The 20628-nt window shown below is 39.7% G+C and overlaps 1 protein-coding gene across 1 annotated transcript in view; it reads left to right on the top strand.

Moving 5' to 3' along the window:
• The window catches only part of shisa9a (shisa family member 9a), a 52525-nt gene that overhangs the window by 20639 nt on the left and 11258 nt on the right, over nt 1-20628 (top strand). Inside the window, exon 3 of the mRNA XM_048171096.1 lies at nt 17038-17163. Within this exon, the coding sequence (XP_048027053.1) occupies nt 17038-17163 (126 nt within the window). The remainder of the gene's footprint in view (nt 1-17037; nt 17164-20628) is intronic.

Genomic DNA, 20628 nt, shown 5'->3' with positions numbered 1-20628 from the left:
TTATATTACAGAATATTCACTGCTGAAGATCATGCTTTATCCATCACATTAAAATTGTCAATTTTAATCATCACATCACAATTCTTTATTTTCACAAACACCTGAAGACAAAAGCCAAATTGGGACTTAATTAACAAAAGCCTTATATGACCTCACTATCCACATCCTCAGTTGTACACACAGCATACAACAAAAGCCCCAAAACAATGGTGTCACAGAGAGGGCAATGAGTGCCTCACGGGCGATGATACTTGACATCTGGCAATCACTGTGTTTCCCTCTTCCTGCCATGGCTGCACTTTGCTAATGTCAAGAGCAAGTGGGAGACACGCAGAGAATAGTCCTCTCTGATTTGCAGAAGATATCACTTGCGAGCTCAGATGCCCTTCTGCCGCTTCCATCCCAGAGGGATGTGCAGCTCCCGAAATACCCTCCTGCATCTTTAATGAGAAACTGGAAAGGTATCTTATAGTCACATTGTTGACTTGTTCTCAGTCTATGTGCTTTGTGATAACCTTGACATATTTAACCTCAAAACATTCAGAGGAGTCTGGGGATTTTCAGGCAGATGCAATTGCAGTGGATGTTTAGAAGTGGATGACACAAAGATAAATCGTATTAAATATATTAATAGTAATAAATGGGGATATCAAACAGATGGGGTAGGTTTGATTGACAGACAGATGGTAAAGCAGATGCAAACACATTTTTCTCCACCTGCTAAAATCTCAAAATGATCTTTTTGTTGTAGATTTCACTTTGGTCTAGCGATGCAAACAAGATCCTGGGGTGAAGTCACTGTTGCATCACTTTTACATCACTTATGATCAGTGTTTGGGAAAGTTACTTTTAAAAGTATGCATTACAATATTGCATTACTCCCTAAAAAAGTAATGAATTGCAATACTTGGTTACTTTTTATGGAAAGTAATGCATTATGTTACTTGTGCGTTACTTTTTCTCATCTGGGCTGGTCTTGATTGTTTGTTTTTCTCAGCAATCAAAAGAAATTAACACAAATGTGATGTTTATCTGAAGTCAATGGTAACTCAAGGAAGACCAGGATGCTTGGAAGAACTCAATCCAGGGTTCATCAACTGGGGAACTCACAAGCTTGACACCGATCCAGCCTTCCTGCTGTTTACCTGGTTGTACTTAAAGGTGCCCTAGAACGTTCTTTCACAAGATGTAATATAAGTCTAAGGTGACCCCTGAATATGTCTGTGAAGTTTCAGCTCAAAATACCCCATAGATTTTTTTTTAATTAATTTTTTTAACTGCCTATTTTGGGGCATCATTAACTATGCATTGATTCAGGCTGTGGCCCCTTTAAATCTCGTGCTCCCTGTCCCCCAAGCTCTCGACTATAATACAGTGCATAAACAAAGTTCACACAGCTAATATAACCCTCAAATGGATCTTTACAAGATGTTCGTCATGCATGCTGCATGCATGCTTCGGATCATGTGAGTATAGTATTTATTTGGATGTTTACATTTGATTCTGATTGAGTTTGAGGCTGTGCTCCATGGCTAAATCTAATATTACACACTGTTGGAGAGATTTATAAAGAATGAAGTTGTGTTTATGAATTATACAGACTGCAGCTGTGTTTAATAATGAAAATAGCGACGGCTCTTGTCTCCGTGAATACAGTAATAAACAATGGTAACTTTAACCACATTTAACAGTACATTAGCAACATGCTAACAAAACATTTAGAAAGACAATTTACAACTATCACTAAAAATATCATGTTATCATGGATCATGTCAGTTATTATTGCTCCATCTGGCATTTTTCGCTATTGTTCTTGCTTGCTTACCTAGTCTGATGATTCAGCTGTGCACAGATCCAGACCTTAATACTGCCTGCCCTTGTTTAATGCCTTGAACATGGGCTGGCATATGCAAATATTGGGGGCGTACATATTAATGATCCCGACTGTTACGTAACAGTCGGTGTTATGTTGAGATTCGCCTGTTTTCCGGAGGTCTTTTAAACAAATGAGATTTACATAAGAAGGAGAAAGCAATGGAGTTTCAAACTCAATGTATGTCTTTTTCCATGTACTGAACTCTTGTTATTCAACTATGCCAAGGTAATTTTTGATTCTAGGGCACCTTTAACACATGGCAAGAGCCTGGCTCAACCCGGAGATTATAAAATCTTGCAGAGATATAGGTGTCACCCAGCCCACAGCTCTGCAGATGTCTGCTAGAGAGGCGCTGTGCGCCAACGTCTAGGAGGAGCCAACACTCCAGTGAAGTGAGCTCTCACTCTGAGGGGGCACCACCTGGTCCCGAAAAGGAATGGTGGGAACATTGAGCACATATCCAAGCCAGGGTCTCAGGAGGCTGAGAAACATGCCCGAATTCTGGGCATGTTTCGCTGACCAAAAGTGCCTGCAGATCCCCCACCCTGTTGATGGAAGTGAGCATGGTCAGGAGTGCTGTCTTAAGAGACAGGAACTTTATCTCGAGTAACTCCAGCGGCTCAAAGGGGCCCTCTGCAATCCGGAGAAGACCACAGAGAGGTCCCTGGTGATTAGGTCGTGCTTTCCCAAGGACCTACCATACACTGCAACGTGATGTGCCTCGATAGCGCAACATACACCTTCAAGGTGGAGGGGGACAGCTTCTGATCCAACCTATCTTGCAAGAAAGCACTGAGCTAAACTGGCATTTCCGGGGGTCTACCCAGCGAGAAGAACACCACTCAGCATACAGATGCCACTTCAAAGCACAATCTCACCTCATAGTGGGAGCTCTGGCTTGAGTGACAGTGTCTGCTACCTCTGGTGGCAGATCACTTAGTCCTCCGTGTCCCCTCCAGAAGCCCCATTTCGTGGAGGTTCCAGAGGTCTGGACACAGGTGCCATATGGTGCCCTGTCCCTGAGAAAGAAGGTCTTTACTCAGGGGAATCCTCCAGGGAGGGGCTGTGATGCGGAGCATCAGGTCTGAAAACCAGGTCCGGGTGGGCTGGTAAGGTGCCACCATTAAGACCTGCTCCTCGTCCTCAGTCAGGGAACAGAACAGCTGGCAATGGGAGGACTCAAGGGAGGCAAACAGGTCTATCTATGCATCTCTGAATCAACTCCAGATCAGCTGACCACACGGGGATGGAGTCTCCAATCTCCTGGGAGCGTGACCTGTCGTGAGAGTTCGTCCGCTGCAAAATTGAGCTTGCCCATAATATAAATGGCATGGAGCGCCCTGAGCCACTGCTGACTCCATAAGAGGAGATGGCAGGCGAGTTGCAACATGCGAAATAAATGTAGACCACCCTGAGGGTTGATGTATGCCACCGTTCTGACTGGCGCCATGCCCATCTCGGGACTCGGCTGTGTAGCCAGCATTGAAGCGGTCTCATATGTGACAATCCCAGCAGCGTGACTGTGGCTGCAGATGCCATGTTCCCCAGAAGCCTCTGAAATAGTTTCAGTGGAACTGCTGTTTTCCCCTAAATGAATTCTAATTCTGCTCAAGGGCAGCATCCACGACCTTCGTGAAGACATGGGGAGACAGGGACAGCCCAAAGGGGACAGGTCGATCACTGCAAACCAATCTTGAGAATGTGTTTCTGCATCAGTTTGTGCAGGAAGTTTGTGGAGGGCCCGATTCAAGACTCGCAGATCCAAGATCGGCAGTAACCCACCCCTTTTCTTGGGTACACAAGTCAGGACTGAGAAACCTGACTTCATCTTGGCTGGAGGGACAGACTCCAACTGTTCCAACAGGATCACAATCTCTGCACATAGGACAGGGGCATCATTGTTTGCCACCGAGGTAAAAAGGACACCACTGAACCTGGGAGGACGCCTGGCAAACTGAATTGTGTAGCCAAGTCTGATTGTCTGAATGAGCCAGCGGGATGGGCTCCCAGGCTCCGTGCAAGTGGCACCAAAGGGACAACCGATGTACTGTGAGGGGCAGCGAGGAGGAGCTCTGGGGCCCAGCCCAGGAAGCACCTTGTCCCGAAGTAGGGGCAGGGAGTGTGGTATAACTCTTACCTGGCTCCTTGGATCCCGCAAGGGAGTGGCTGGAGATGTGTTAGGAAGCAGCAAGGTCTGTCCCAGAAGCGTAAACTCCTGGCCTATGGTGAGAAGAGGGGGTTTTGGGAGTGAGGAAGCAGTGTGTCAGTAGCTGCAAATGCATACCCCATATGACCTGGAGAGTGAGGAAACCCCTCTCTTTTTTAGAGAAATTGGATACTGCTGGCCATTGAGCCAGCGGTGGAACAGGAATAACGTCCTTGAAGATTCTAAACCTGGCCCTCCTCTGGGGGAAGAAGAGGTGCATTCACCACCTCCTGAGAAAGAGCGGTCCCCTCCATCTCTGGGTTGTCCATCTCAGGGCTGCTTCGCTGACCATTTGGAGGGTTTAGCGGTGGCCTGGGGGATGGGCTGCGTCGCTTTCCTGCATGGAACTCGACATCACAGTTGAGCTGGCCGCGCCGGAGCGTTTCTTTTTGGTGTAAAAGCCGCAGGGGAGCGCCCTTGGTGACAAGCGACGAGGTGTCACGCCAGGGCAGGATGTTTACTTTTTTGCCTCAGTCTGCTTTTGGATTGCCGAGAACTGCCGGCAAAGTCCCCAACAGTGTTGCCGAAGAACTGCATTATGAATGCTTTGGCCTGGTGGACTTGGAGGATGGGCATTGTGAAGGCACTGTAAGGCTTAGCAGCCAAAACTGCATTTGTCACACAGGCATAGAGGAGCGGGAGGTCTGTGGGGATTAACCCAGCGGAAGCACTCCCACTGTAACCCTCAGGTCTCCCAACATATTAACCACACTCGCAGCTATGCTTTCCACACATGAAGCAGGCTAGGTAAGAGGAGAAGAGACTCTAGCCTTTACGGGAAAGGCTAGTCACGACCGCCGTTTCGACATGGTCATGTTCTCACAACCATCCACAATCACCGTCTCAACATGCTTATGGCCCAGACATGTGAGACAGCGACTGTGGCTGTCAGGTGAGGACAGGACATCCAGGAATGCACGGACGGAGAGGTATCTTTAAAAAGTGGTCGCTGTCCACTTGCTCTTTTAGGGAAACTGCTCTTTTATGCTGAAGTGCCCAGGGAGGAATCACTGCACATATCTGTGCAGTACACCAGTGAAACACAGCTGAATGCACCATAGCATACCCCTGGGGGTACGTGAGATGACAAAAGGAGGTACATGAACAAAATACTGAGTAAATCATTTAATTCTGCCATACCTTAAAATAATATTAAAACCGAGCATATATTTTTAACTGGCAAAATGGCATAAATGCATTACATTTAATCAAATTACCTCATCTTTTGTAGTCAAAAATGACTGCATCCACAGAAGCAGCATGCATATGATAGATTCTGTGCAGAATCTGCTGCCTTAAATCGTGCTAAATTACTGCCGTTCTCGACAATGCACCTTTGTAAAAGAGGGGATTTAGCATTTACTCGTATGAAGAACAAATATAGACACTGATAGTGGATTGATATCAATTTAAGACTCAAACTTTCTTCGATACAAAAACATACCTTGTGTGAGTTCTTGTATTTAATGTTGATAACGAGCAAGAATGCAATTGTTCCCAAATATCCACGTGACTGCAAACGTGACATTATTATACAACAGGTCAAAAAACAAAATGTACATTAAACACAGTACTGTCAGTATTTACTCTATTTTGCAACAAAAAAAATATTTCTAACAAAAACCACAGCAGAACTACAACACATGAATTCTGCAGCTTTAAACGAATCGTAAGAGTAAATGATTCATTCACAGCCACTTGCTTGATGACTCGCTTATAAAAACAGTGACTTGCTGCCACTTACTGGCGGTTTTAGTTTAATATTTAAAAGTATCACTTCATTTTACAATCATTGCATATTTCTTTATTGAACATTTTTTATTTAAAACATTATTTATTTTATAAAGTTATTCATAAAGGTAAAAATATGTACTGGAAAAATATATATAGGGGGCAAATATTGTCCCTTAATGGAAAAGGTGTGACTGCAGTCTAAATGGAAGAGAGGGGGTACGCGGAAGGATGGTAATAGGATGGAACCTTCAGGGGGTACTCCACTCTAAAAAGATTGAGAACCACTGCACAGAACTGTCCAGCCCAGATAGATCCCTTGTTTAGCACTTTTGTGATTGGAAAAAGTGATTGCTGTGCGTAACCACGTGGCTCCAAAGCAAAAATCTCAGTTGCCAGGTAGGAGTGGCTCGGCATGTAAATCTCACTCGCCGATTTCCATTGATCGTTTTTCTAATCAGAGGTGATTGGGGCTCCCAAGTATGACCCAATGTTTTCACTAGACATAACGTTGAACGTAACTGACAAAAAGGGAACAATTTCTTTTATATGCACCAGACAGCGGTATGTCTGGTGGAGGTGGTCCAGTCTTGTTATGGGGGGTGCTTTGCTGATGCAGGAAGTGAAAATCTTGACTATATGAAGGACATCATGAATTCTTTGAAGTATCAAGTCATTTTGGCAAAGATGGTGATGCCTTTGGTGCAGAGACTGAAGCATGATGATCAATGGACTTTCCTGCAGAACAGCCATCCCAAAGTATACAACCAAATCTACTTAAGCTTGGTTCAGGGATCAGTTGTAGATTGTTCTTGAGTGGCCTTTACAGTCTTATGGTATGGTAAAGTTAAATAAATATATAAAGTTATGAAACTTCCCTTTGCTGTTAGATATACACAAGACAAATTGTATCTCATATTTAACCATTACATCAGAGCTAGCGAAAAACATCAGAAGGACTAGCCGAGGTATGGCTGTTCTCAGCAGGGTGCATGAGCACTGAGCACCCTGTGATCGCCTGAATATCATAACTCCGAAAACATCAGATCAAATTTTCAAATAGGCACTATCTTTATAAATAAACCACAGATTTGAGGCTAAACAACTACATTCTCACCTGAAATACTCTTAAAATTACATTTTGTGACACAATAACAGTACAATTTTTTTTAATTACACTGATAGTGGACGTTTTGAACATTCTGAGAAGATTCGGAAATAATGTTTTATAACTTAATGGGAAGTTAAACGTTCTTAGAACATATTTTTGTAAGCTGTGTCTTTATCACTGCACACACAAACTTCAAATCAAAGGTGAAAAGGCATTAAAGTCCTTCCATCATGTGTCTAACAAAGACTGATGGATCTTTCAAATCAAAGTGGTGACATTTTACGAATCAGCAGCTGCAGTGAACACAGGACACATACGACGTGTTTGCTGTCCCATTCAGTTGATGGCTATCCTCTTGATTCAAGTGTTTCCTGGAGAGCAGAGCAATTTTGAGTTTTCTCATCAGAAATTGTGAAGTAGAAGCTGTCAAATGAAAGTGTAATCATTTTCCCTAATATCTAGACATCTATTATAATAGCACAGCACTGTCCAGCAGTGTAAAGTCTGGCAGTGTTTATCTGCTGTTTTAGACACACAGGAGGCTGCTGACCCAGATACATGAAGGAAAACACCCATGCATAACTTAAGGTGCTACATCTAATAAAAGCCTCTTTTTCAGGCCAATAATGTATTAACTAGGGTGCTGGAACTAGACAGGGTGACATGACAGAGGCACGCACTGTTCTGCAAACCCTTGCATACTTTCAAAAAAGACTGTGCTTTTCAAGGGGATTTAGTTAGCTGAATGATATTTGGGTGGTTCTTTATCTGACTCAGTGGAGCATTTAGACTATCAGTGGTGTTCAGGCAGTGGCTGGATCTTTCCTTACATAATAAGAGGAGTCGTATTTTAAACCTGTAATAGATTACCTTCAGAACCTTTGTCCATTACCTGGCCTTGAATGTATTTAAAAATTAAATCCAATGTTGTTTTACTCATAGCACTCTATCAAAATGTGGAGGCATATATTCATTTATCTACCTATTTATCTAACTTAATTGCAAAAACAGTTTTATTTATTTGTTTGTTTATTCATTTATTTTGTATCATTTCAATGGATCTGAATTATTTTCATACACAGCAAAATCACCAGAGTTAAATCATCTCTGCTCGGAGTACATGGTCCCTCTCTAAATAGTGTTAAAGTAAAGCAGAGGTAAAGTTAATGAGATAATTAAGCGATTAATTAAGTGATGAATGAGCATTAGTGATGAACACCTGCTGTTAACAATCAGAATCACTAAAGAAAAGATAATCCTCCTCTGCTGAGATCTTGAGAGATATGTCTTTTATCTTCAGGTGATTTCATCTAAGACTGTGCTGTAGTCAGCTGTATTTCTTGTGTTTCTCTTTTCTTCATTGACTCTGCTTGTTAACAGCAGGTGTTCATCACTAATGCTCAATCATCACTTAATTAATCGCTTAATTATCTCATTAACTTTAACACTGCTTCAGTGTTACTTTAACACTATATAGAGAGGGACCATAAAGTGCTTATCAGGTAGAGTTAGGGCAGGGGCGTTTCCTCCAAGGAGGCAAGGGAAGCAGTGTCTCCTCAAAAAAACTGGATGAGAAAATAATTGATATTACTAAAAAATAACAACGCAAATATAGTGTACACAAAAAAGTATTTATAAAGGAACACTGTTTAACAGCGACACCCGCAGGTGAAGTTACAGCGGGAGACACGCCTCCTCTCCCCTCATTGACTTATAACAAAGCATGCAGTGGGTTTAGTGGGGGTAATTGAAAATGAATGGGGGAAAGTCACGTGAGTAGAGGCAGTGCCTCCATCACGCTATGATTGGAATTTGATCGGTTATTATTGGATATGATTGGTTTGTGCGATAAATCCCGCCTTTTGTTTTCGTGCGCATTCTCATCGATCGCCCTGAATGAAGACGATTATGGTGTTAATGGAAGGCTAATTAAAAAGTAAGTAAACAACTGTCACTTAGATATCACCACTTTATGTCATGTCAAAATCAAACTTTAAATGGCCTGAAAACATGATGACTACGGGGGGTTTTAGTGAGCGTAATCAGCGTGGTGAAATAAAAGATTAATATTATAATTACAATATATATTTTAATTGTTACTGACTTTAGTTATTATTTTGGAATAAATGTAAAAATGCATAAAATAAAAACACTAACTTGATGAGATGTATACTTTGTTTTAATAAATAGAACATTACAATTACAATTGTAAAAATACTAAATAGAATTGTATTTGGTCTCTCTTTTTTATGTAATGTTCATTTAACTAGGAAAATGAAGTGTAAAAGGGATATACAATTATATATAAAATTTTGATATATAAAAATTTGAGGACTTTGCCTCCTCATTTTAAAACACCACTGCACACCACTGGGTTAGGGGTAGGTGTAGGGGAGGGCTTCAGAGACAAGGACGATTAACGTCCAAATAAGACGGCATTCATTTATAATTTTAATAAATATAATCATATACACTTATCTACACACAGCATCTATTCTAGTATTATTTAGTTATTTCTCATATTTGTGGTGGGTTTGCAAAATCTGAGCTAAAACATTCTTATCGTTGAATCCTGTATACATTATTTTCACAATCAGATTTCCACATACTCTTCTCATTTTGAGTGCCTGGCGGTTTCTCATTTTTAATTCACACTCTTTCTCATATCAGCTCAGTGGATCTGAAATATATCGTGCTTCATCTTTTGTCTGACTTTCAGGCAGTTTGAAATGCAACAATACTCTGACATTTGTAGGTTGTTGGTAATGACTCTGTGTGGATTTCTGTGGCGCTTTCTCATGAGAGGCAGCATCCTGCATGTCTAATGAGCACTAGTGAACAAATAAACATATGGAGTGTATAATGAGGACATCAGTGTTTATAACACCAAGCAGTCCAATCTCACACTCTCTAAGAGTTGGCACATTAACGAATGTTTAACATGGTTTACACTGTATATTTTATTGTTTACCCATTGTGTAATAACTGAGCTCTTTTTATTAGCATTCACCCATTTGATCATGTTAGTTAGGAGTACGGACATCCCTTTTAAACCTCCAGTCATGATCATGTGGAGTAGGTAATTACACGTTATCTTTCTCCTCTTGTCATGTGTCATGCAGTGTGGAGTAGCTGTGCACAGAAGGCAAGAGGTGAAAGACTAAAAACAAACCTTTACGATCAAGTGCACTTTGACCTCATTTTTAAAGGAAAAAAAATGTTCTGCCACTCTCAGACCAGCCCATTTAAAGTACAATAGCAGATCCTGATAGAAGCAAACAGCTTTCATACACACACTCTGCTTCTCTATCGCTCATCCGCAGCAGTTTCACAGCATTGTGTTCTCTCCTCACATTTAAAATGAATTGTGACCTGACTTTTTCAGAGCAGCTTATACTTCTATCCTTCTGCTGTCTTCTGTCTGTTTGAATGGGTGTTGTTAATAGTGCCAAATACAGGGAGTGCAGAATTATTAGGCAAGTTGATTTTCTGATCATATTTTTTTCCCAAGCACATTTTACCAATTCCAATCCACATCAATCTTAATAACTACTATTAATATTGTTTTTAATCATTTATAAGTGATATATAATTGTTCATGAAGGCTGGAAATGAAAAATGCCTTATATTCAGGTGTGCAGAATTATTAGGCAAGTTTTCTTTTACAGGCAAAATGAGCCAAAAAAAGAGATTTAACTCAGACTGAAAAGTCAAAAATTATTAAATACTCATGAGAAGGACGCAATACTAATGCAATACTAGAAATTGCAAAGTTAAAGCATGACCAAGGGACAGCAAAATGCTCATTGGGTCAGCGGGGTCAGACAAAAACAGGTGGAAAAGAAAAGACACGTTAACTGCAAAATAATTAAGAATTATGTGTGAAACCATCAGGAACCCTTTAGTCTCCAGCGCCACCATTTTCCAGAACTGCAACCTACCTGGAGTCTCCAGAAGTGCAAGGTCTCAGGATCTCAGAGACTTAGGTTAGCTAAAGAATCCTAAAAAATTACCCGCACTTGATAAGAATCACAAGCTGAAGTGTTATAAAATACATGAAGACTGGGTTTTTATAGGCCTTATAAACCGACAGCTTGAGAGTGACTCCTGAAGGACCAGCACCACATCCTCTTGTACCACTGTTTGAAGAATTTATCTTCCAGAAATTGGCAGTAAGTTTTGGAAGATCATTTTTAGTCCATCTCTGCAAGACAGACATTTCAGGATAAGAGATGGACTAAAAGTGAACTCAAACACCTTACTGCCAGATTCTGGATAAATTCTTCAAACAGTGGTACAAGAGGATGTGGTGCTGGTCCATCAGGAGTCATTCTCAAGCTGTCTGTCTATAAGCCCTATTAAAACCCAGTCTTCATGTATTTTATAACACTTCAGCTTGTGATTCTTATCAAGTGCAGGTCATTTTTTAGGATTCTTTAGCTAACCTAAGTCTCTGAGATCCTAACACCTTGCACTTCTGGAGACTCCAGGTAGGTTGCAGCTCTGGAAAATGGTGGCGCTGGAGACTAAAGGGTTCCTGATGGTTTCACACTTAATTCTTCACCTTAATTCTTAATTATTTTGCAGTTAACATGTGTCTTTTCTTTTCCACCTGTTTTTGTCTGACCCCGCTGACCCAATGAGCATTTTGCTGTCCCTTGGTCATGCTTTAACTTTGCAATTTCTAGTATTGCATTAGTATTGCGTCCTTCTCATGAGTATTTAATAATTTTTGACTTTTCAGTCTGAGTTAAATCTCTTTTTTGGCTCATTTTGCCTGTAAAAGAAAACTTGCCTAATAATTCTGCACACCTGAATATAAGGCATTTTTCATTTCCAGCCTTCATGAACAATTATATATCACTTATAAATGATTAAAAACAATATTAATAGTAGTTATTAAGATTGATGTGGATTGGAATTGGTAAAATGTGCTTGGGAAAAAAATATGATCAGAAAATCAACTTGCCTAATAATTCTGCACTCCCTGTAGTACTGGTCAAGTTAATAAAGTCAGTAAAATCACAAAATAAATGTAATCAGATGTGTCCCTGCACAGAGAGTATATGTGAAAACTATATGTGAAATGTGAATAATTTTAAGAGGGATCATAAAAAATGCATGTTGTTTTTTAATTAGTAAAAATTGCCAGAAATTTACAGGATTAAGTAGTATTATTTTACAATAAGTTACTGTAGTCAGAAATTTACTGTGAAATCAGTGAATGCTGCGTCATTTTCTTACAAATTTTTGTGAATTAACAGCAGAATATTACTAACATCCCAGTAATTTGCTGCTCTTGTTTTACTGTGAATTCACATTATAAAGTTGTCTTTAACCATTTAATTGTTCACCACTGTAATTGTTTTGAAGACACCATAACGGTGATTAATGTTATATTTGCTTGTGATCTTGGTCTTTGTTTATTCATATTCAAATTTCTTGTCTACCCAAGTCAGATGTGTGACAAATGGAAACATGTGATGACAAGCTAGAATATAAAATAAGCTAAGTGGCTGATTTTAAGTTAGTCAAACTATTCTTAGCATGAATATGAAGATTTTATTTTAGCATTATTTAAGAAAATTTACCTAACTTACCAATAACCAATACCAATTTTACATAACTGAATTCATAATTCATAACTGTGTATGTATCTCTCTCACTCTCTCTCTCTCTCTCTCTATATATATATATATATATATATTATATTAACACGTATATATATATATATATATATATATATATATATATATATATATATATATTAGACATTACATTTTTTGCTCACCAGCCACTGTGGCTAGTGGATTTCCAAAGTTACTAGCCACTCAGCATTTTCACTGGCCACAGTTTTGTCATCGACACCATGTGGAAAAACTGCCATATAGATCTTTTTAATATTATCTCATAATTTGGCAGCAGGTATTTGGCTGCTGTCACTTTAAGACCTGATGCACAGATCCATTATACTGTTACACATGGGTTTTCTTTCTCAACTGTTTACGTTCACTTAAAACACAACTGACCGTGTTTACGTGCATACTTGCCAAGACCGGCATTTTGACATTATTTTGTGTGTATTTGACTGTTTAAGCACAATAAGCAGTGAAAAAGAACTCAATTAGGTACTAAGAGGCAGATTTATGTGAGCACAAAATCTGTGGGAATGAGTAAAATTATGCACAATATGCACAATCCCATGGCAAAATTCAAGCCCTGTAACACCAACAATATTCATCTGGAGCATTGAAACGAGTGAGTAAGAGGAGGCAGGATTTATGTGCCAACTCAACTTTATATATTTAACCTGAAAATTATGTCAAAATTTAGTGTAACTGGAACACGAATAACTGGATTTTGTCTCCTCATTTCAGAACACCACTGATACATACATACATTTCCACTAGGTAATACAGTAGGCAAGTTTGCAGAGAATTTAGTCTTTCAACTCATTACCTCCTCAAAAAAAAAAAAAAAAAAAAATCTGTGATCAACTCGGCTGTCACTACAGATTAAAAAATCTGTGATTATGTGATCTCTCTTCACATTTGCTGAAAATAGCAACTGCTGTAAGCTGTCTTTTCCTTAGGATAAAGTTTTTATAAAGTTTTTATAATCCTATATTAGGATAAAGTACATTACATTAAGTATCATCCTTCCCTCAAAGCAAACCTGGATATATAGATGACATCAAAAGCTGCCCCATACACAGCTGTTAGCGATGTGTCTCACAAAGTCAAATAAAATACAACTAAATATGCTGCTGTTACTGTTAAACTTTGACTGACAAACATACTGGGGTCTGTATTATATCCACATGACAGGGATGATCCTCTGCGGGCTGTGATGGGCTGTTTTACATCTTTTTAAACCCGGTCCATCATAGCAGATCACACTGCAGTCTACTAATTGCAAAGTTGAATGTGATCCCAGCAAAACCATATTTCTCCTCAGTGTCAGATAACAATTGCTAATTAATGCGTGTGTTAATGTTTCCTTGTTCAGCGGGCTAGTGGAGATGGGGTATTTAACAACACAAGAACAAACACCGAAGGTCCATCAATTGCAAACACTGAGCTTGCTTAGCATGTGGGTGGTAGAAACCATACAAGAGGCTGGCTGCATGCACTGCAAACAGAGCATGAACGCTTGTGTTGCCATGACAAGAGTGATAGCACAAGGAGAAGATGGTGTAAAGGCAATTTGCAACCAAACACTTGGGAGGAAGTTCTCCCAGTGGAAATGAGTCAGCTTCTTACACAAAACAAAACAAACACTAAGATACCCAGGAAATTGAATAGAACCAAGCATGGGATCACTCCCACTTATCTGCTACTTCTGTCAAATTTTCAAAAGAGTAGGCCGCAAAATCTGTGGTGTACTAAATGAACAGCATGTATGGTTAACAGGAACGGTTTGGCCCGAAAAACCAACAAATGTTCTTCAAAAAAGAGGTGTTTATCTCTTTTTTATTATTATTGTATATTAGCTTCTTCTGGCTTCATGGAGTTTGTTTTGCTTTTTGACCTTGCCAGCCTTGAAACACATACTTGTGCCACGGCTTGCCACTCAATGTTATTATGTGCTCATCTCATCACTTACAGTTTGCTGAGGTCACAGAGGAGGTCACAGTTCTGAGAACACTGGAGGAGGACAGTCAGCTCACTTAATAATGTCTTGCTGACCTTTGCCCTTTGCCTGTTAGAGATTAAAGGGTTAGTTCACCCAAAAATTTAAATTCTGTCATTAATTACACCTGTAAGACCTTCGTTCATCTTCGGAACACAAATTTTTCATAAAATCCGATGGCTCAGTGAGGCCTGCATCACCAGCAAGACAATTAACACTTTCAATGCCCAGAAAGGTACTAAAGACATATTTAAAACAGTTCATGTGACTACAGTGGTTCAACCTTAATGTTATGAAGCAAATACTTTTTGTGTGCCAAAAAAACAAAATAACGACTATATCCAACAATATCTAGTGATGGGCAATTTCAAAACACTGCTTCATGAAGCTTCAAAGCTTTACAAATCTTTTGTTTCGATTCAGTGGTTCGGAGCGTGTATCAAACTGCCAAAGTCACGCCCCCCAGTGGTGAAACATTGAAATTTCGAAATACTTATGACATAACAAAGCCTCGTTTACTGAAATCACGTGACATTGACAGTTTGATACGCTCCGAACCACTGATTCGAAACAAAAGATTTGTAAAGCTTCATGAAGTGGTGTTTTGAAATCGCCCATCACTAGATATTGTTGAATAAAGTCGTTATTTTGTTTTGCTGGCACACAAAAAGTATTCTCGTCTCTTCATAACATTAAAGGTGCTCTAAGTCGCTCTAAATGTCGCGCATTTTTAGGCCAAAAAATTTTTGGTCACATACAGCAAACATCTCCTCACTATCCGCTAGCTGCCTGTCCCCTGAACACACTGTAAAAAAAACGCGGTCTCTGTAGTCGGCACAAGCTCCAAAAACGGCAACAAAAACTACCTGGTGCAGTATCATAATAAACATGCTCCAGCCAATAACCGACAAGAATGATTTTAAATGCGCGTTCATGACTGTTTCAGAAAGCACGGAGGGAGGGGGAGGGGAGGGGGAGGGGAGGGGGAGGGGAGGAGGAGGGAGGGTCTAGCTAGCCTCTGTTTTGTTTGACAACACTTCGAACGTCAACAGAAAGTTACTCCACCCAGGATCGCTTAGAGCACCTTCAAGGTTGAACCACTGTAGTCACATGAACTGTTTTAAATATGTCTTCAGTACCTTTCTGGGCATTGAAAGTGTTAATTGTCTTGCTGGCGATGCAGGACTCACAGCCATCAGATTTTATCAGAAATATCTTAATTTGTATTCCAAAGATGAACAAAGGTCTTACGACATGGAATTTTCCTTTTTGGGTGAACTAACCCTTTAAATAGTAACAGTGTTTCATTCGGACTTGGGTAGAATACTTGCAACACATTTGCTGTACACATACAGTAAATACCAAATTAATGAAAATATGACTTTTTTAAATACGGAAATGAAATTCTGGCTAAAAAAAAAAAAAAAAAAAAAAACGATTAAAAATACACAATAACAGAAATGTCTTATGTAACAGAAATGAACTGCTGTAGAAAAAGTTAGGTGCCATGAAATGTATAATGTAAATATAAATAATGTAAATATAAATGTAATGTATAATTGCATTACTCATTACAAATGTATTGGAGTAAAGAGTACAAACATCAGTCAAGTTGAGAGTAAAATTTGCTAATATCCTTGATACTCTGTCAAAGATACTTAAATACTTTACATCACTGGTGCACACAAAGTGTTCAGTATCCGTTTTCCCTGAATCATTCAATTTTGAACATTACATAAAAGGATATAACGATGTACTACTAGCAAATAAATAATAATTTCCACACGCTCTGGCAAAAAAAAGAAAAAAAAGAAAAATAATTATTATTATTTGACAAAAACATTTGAGAAAACAAGCGTACTAAGCGCTAATGGGTGTACAGTATAGTCTATAGTGTTTTTCAGAAGCTCTGTTGAGCAGTAATCTGTGTGATGTCTGGTGTGCATGACTCACTGCACGGCGCTCAGTACAGACATGTGTCAGCAACCCTGCTGCAGGGCTAAGTGATTAATTAGTCACAACAGGAGCTCTGCGTTGACAGCTCTGCCACGCAGGTTACACCTCTTTGATCGTCATTCACCGCTGACAATTCATCTCTATGAACCGGAGGAAGTCAAGGGAGGAAATCAATGAGACCGGTTGTATATACATACCATCGCTTATTCTTTGACTGTCACATCACAGGAGGCAGATTGGACCGGGTTGTGACACTAGCCGCATACGCACATCAAACAACTCGTTATCAGATCCATTCAGTCTGATTCTTCTGTTTTCTGCCTGCAACCTACTGTATGTACAAAAAGTTTTAGTGCCTTTAGGTGTCTGTTTCTCTTTTGTTATTAGTGGCAACTGAATCCCAAGTGACATTAGTCAGCAGTAAGCTAGACATATTATTAAGGGATGACAAAAAAAATGCTGTGAATTAAGACAAAATAATGATGCAACCCTTTAACAATGTTTTTTTTTTTTGTTTTTTTGCAGAAGGCGGCCAGATAAACAACATGATGCAAACGCACCAATATCCAGCCCTCAGCCAGCTGTCCCATGTCTATGAGCAACAACAATCGGCAAAAGAGTTCAACAAATACGCCTCACTGAAGGCTGTGGGTAAGGATATACAGTACACTCGAAAGGATCATTTTTAGTATGTCAGTGTTATACTCTCATGTGGATCTTTCCTGTGCAAAACTCATAAATTATTCCTCTTATTGAACATAGCATTTACCGCAGAATATTTTACAAATGATTAATGAATCCCAGAATAAGAGGCTTTGAGAGGTGTTTTATCACCGGATCTGAATGGAAAGAGAGTCATTGTACCTCATTACAGTTCGCTTGGGAGTATTCAAATGCAGTATATCTCATTAGGAAAACTCAACATATATATATATATATATATATATATATATAAAATGGCAAAGCTGAATTTTCAGCAGCCATTACACCAGTCTTCACTATCACATGATCCTTCGGAAATCATTCTTATATGCTGATTTGTTCCTCAAGAAACATTTATATCTGTTGAAAACAGTTGGGCTGTTTAATATTTTTGTAGAAACCGTGATACGTTTGTCCGTTATGCATGTCTTTACTGTTATATTTAATCAATTTAATGCACATTGCTGAATAAAAGTGAAAACAATGTATGTATATACACTCAAAGGCCAGTTTAGGTACACCTTGCTAGCCCCAGGTTGGACCCCTTTTTACCTTCAGAACTACCTTAATTCTTCATGGTAAAGATTCAAAAAGGTGCTGGAAAAATTCCTCAGAGATTTTAGTCCATATTGACATGGCAGCATCACACAGTTGCTGCAGATTGGTTGGATGCAAATCTTCTGTTCCACCACATCCAAAAGGTGCTCTACTGGATTGAGATCTGGTGACTGTGGAGACTATTTGAGTATAGTGAACTCATTGTCATGTTCAAGCAGAACCGGCGCCAGCGGAGCACTGAAGAAGGGGCGTACGCAGTGCCGGTCCTCCCAATACACAAAGTACGCAACTTGCATAGGGCCCCCTTGTACTCAGAGATGATTTAATGCCTAGTGCTGTGTGATTAATAGAATTTTAGTTTCATTTTTGATTTTGGTTTCCAACAATTATGAAAACACAACACTGCATTCAAAGCAGTGCACTGTTGCCTTTCCTACAAACCCGATTCCAAAAAAGTTGGGACACTGTACAAATTGTGAATAAAAAAGGAATGCAATAATTTACAAATCTCATAAACTTATATTTTATTCACAATAGAATATAGATAACATATCAAATGTTGAAAGTGAGACATTTTGAAATGTCATGCCAAATATTGGCTCATTTTGGAATTCATGAGATGCTACACATTCCAAAAAAGTTGGGACAGGTAGCAATAAGAGGCCGGAAAAGTTAAATGTACATATAAGGAACAGCTGGAGGACCAATTTGCAACTTATTAGGTCAATTGGAAACATGATTGGGTATAAAAAGAGCCTCTCAGAGTGGCAGTGTCTCTCAGAAGTCAAGATGGGCAGAGGATCACCAATTCCCTCAATGCTGCGGCGAAAAATAGTGGAGCAATATCAGAAAGGAGTTTCTCAGAGAAAATTGCAAAGAGTTTGAAGTTATCATCATCTACAGTGCATAATATCATCCAAAGATTCAGAGAATCTGCAACAATCTCTGTGCGTAAGGGTCAAGGCCAGAAAACCATACTGGATGCCCGTGATCTTCGGGCCCTTAGACAGCACTGCATCACATACAGGAATGCTACTGTAATGGAAATCACAACATGGGCTCAGGAATACTTCCAGAAAACATTGTCGGTGAACACAATCCACCGTGCCATTCGCCGTTGCCAGCTAAAACTCTATAGGTCAAAAAAGAAGCCATATCTAAACATGATCCAGAAGCACAGGCGTTTTCTCTGGGCCAAGGCTCATTTAAAATGGACTGTGGCAAAGTGGAAAACTGTTCTGTGGTCAGACAAATCAAACTTTGAAGTTCTTTTTGGAAAACTGGGACGCCATGTCATCCGGACTAAAGAGGACAAGGACAACCCAAGTTGTTATCAGCGCTCAGTTCAGAAGCCTGCATCTCTGATGGTATGGGGTTGCATGAGTGCGTGTGGCTTGGGCAGCTTACACATCTGGAAAGGCACCATCAATGCTGAAAGGTATATCCAAGTTCTAGCAACAACATATGCTCCCATCCAGACATCGTCTCTTTCAGGGAAGACCTTGCATTTTCCAACATGACACTACCAGACCACATACTGCATCAATTACAACATCATGGCTACGTAGGAGGAGGATCCGGGTACTGAAATGGCCAGCCTGCAATCCAGATCTTTCACCCATAGAAAACATTTGGCGCATCATAAAGAGGAAAAAGTGACAAAGAAGACCTAAGACAGTTGAGCAACTAGAAGCCTGTATTAGACAAGAATGGGACAACATTCCTATTCCTAAACTTGAGCAACTTGTCTCCTCAGTCCCCAGACGTTTGCAGACTGTTATAAAAAGAAGAGGGGATGCCACACAGTGGTAAACATGGCCTTGTCCCAACTTTTTTGAGATGTGTTGATGCCATGAAATTTAAAATCAACTTATTTTTCCCTTAAAATTATACATTTTCTCAGTTTAAACATTTGATATGTCATCTATGTTGTTTTCTGTAATAAAATATTGAAATTTGAAACTTCCACATCATTGCATTCTGTTTTTATTCACAATTTGTACAGTGTCCCAACTTTTTTGGAATCGGGTTTGTACATAACATCCAAATCAGTCAAATCATGTAACCGGACTAGATCGATACTAAAAAGGAGTTAAAAGCATATTAAGCTGCAAAAGTGGCTTTCTGTGCATACGTTCCAAGATGGAGGGAAACATGGACAAGTATAGGCTATTGGGGGTTTCGAGAGTGCGCTTAAATGGAAAAATTCACACACAAAAATATAACAGAATGTCTGTCTTTGGGAATTTTCATTTAAACATATTCAGTTATGTCTTTAGTGAACATAAAGAGTAGGGAAGGTTTCCACCGCAGGAACTTTCTCCAGGAACTAGGGACTTAGGGGTGGTACTCGGTGTGTTTTGACCCCAAGGACCAGGGTTTAAATGAAGTTTCCAGGTAAAAATTCCCCCCTCACAAAGGAAGCACTTTTTCAAAGTTCAGGAACATTTGGGGGTGAGACTTTGGGCCGCTGAACATGCTGATTGGTTGAGTTCATGCAGCATTTTGATTGGTTGCCTCCATGCAGCATTTTATTTCAACTACCATTTTTAAAAGACTGTTGCAGTGCGTGCAGTAAAAGTTGTTTGCTATTCAAATCAACAGTGGAGTTTAAAAAATACAATCGATGGACCGACAATGAGGTTCAGGCTTTATTAATCTTGTGTGCAGAGGAGAAAATCCAGTGGGAACTGGAAAGGTCACGTGAAGTCCTGAGTCACCTAATTTGCCTAATCTTCACAGTACTTTAGACAAGTGGTACTAACTGCAGAGTCTTTGATGGCCAGCTCCTCCTCTCTGGCATCCAGTGGGCTTGAGGGATAGAACTCTCCTTCTCTTTGGACGCCCAGTGGGGTG

The sequence above is a fragment of the Megalobrama amblycephala genome, linkage group LG20 (assembly GCF_018812025.1).
Source record: "Megalobrama amblycephala isolate DHTTF-2021 linkage group LG20, ASM1881202v1, whole genome shotgun sequence".
In the NCBI taxonomy this organism is placed as follows: domain Eukaryota; kingdom Metazoa; phylum Chordata; class Actinopteri; order Cypriniformes; family Xenocyprididae; genus Megalobrama; species Megalobrama amblycephala.
Note: the sequence above shows the minus strand (reverse complement) of the source record. Positions and strands in the feature narration are given on the sequence as shown.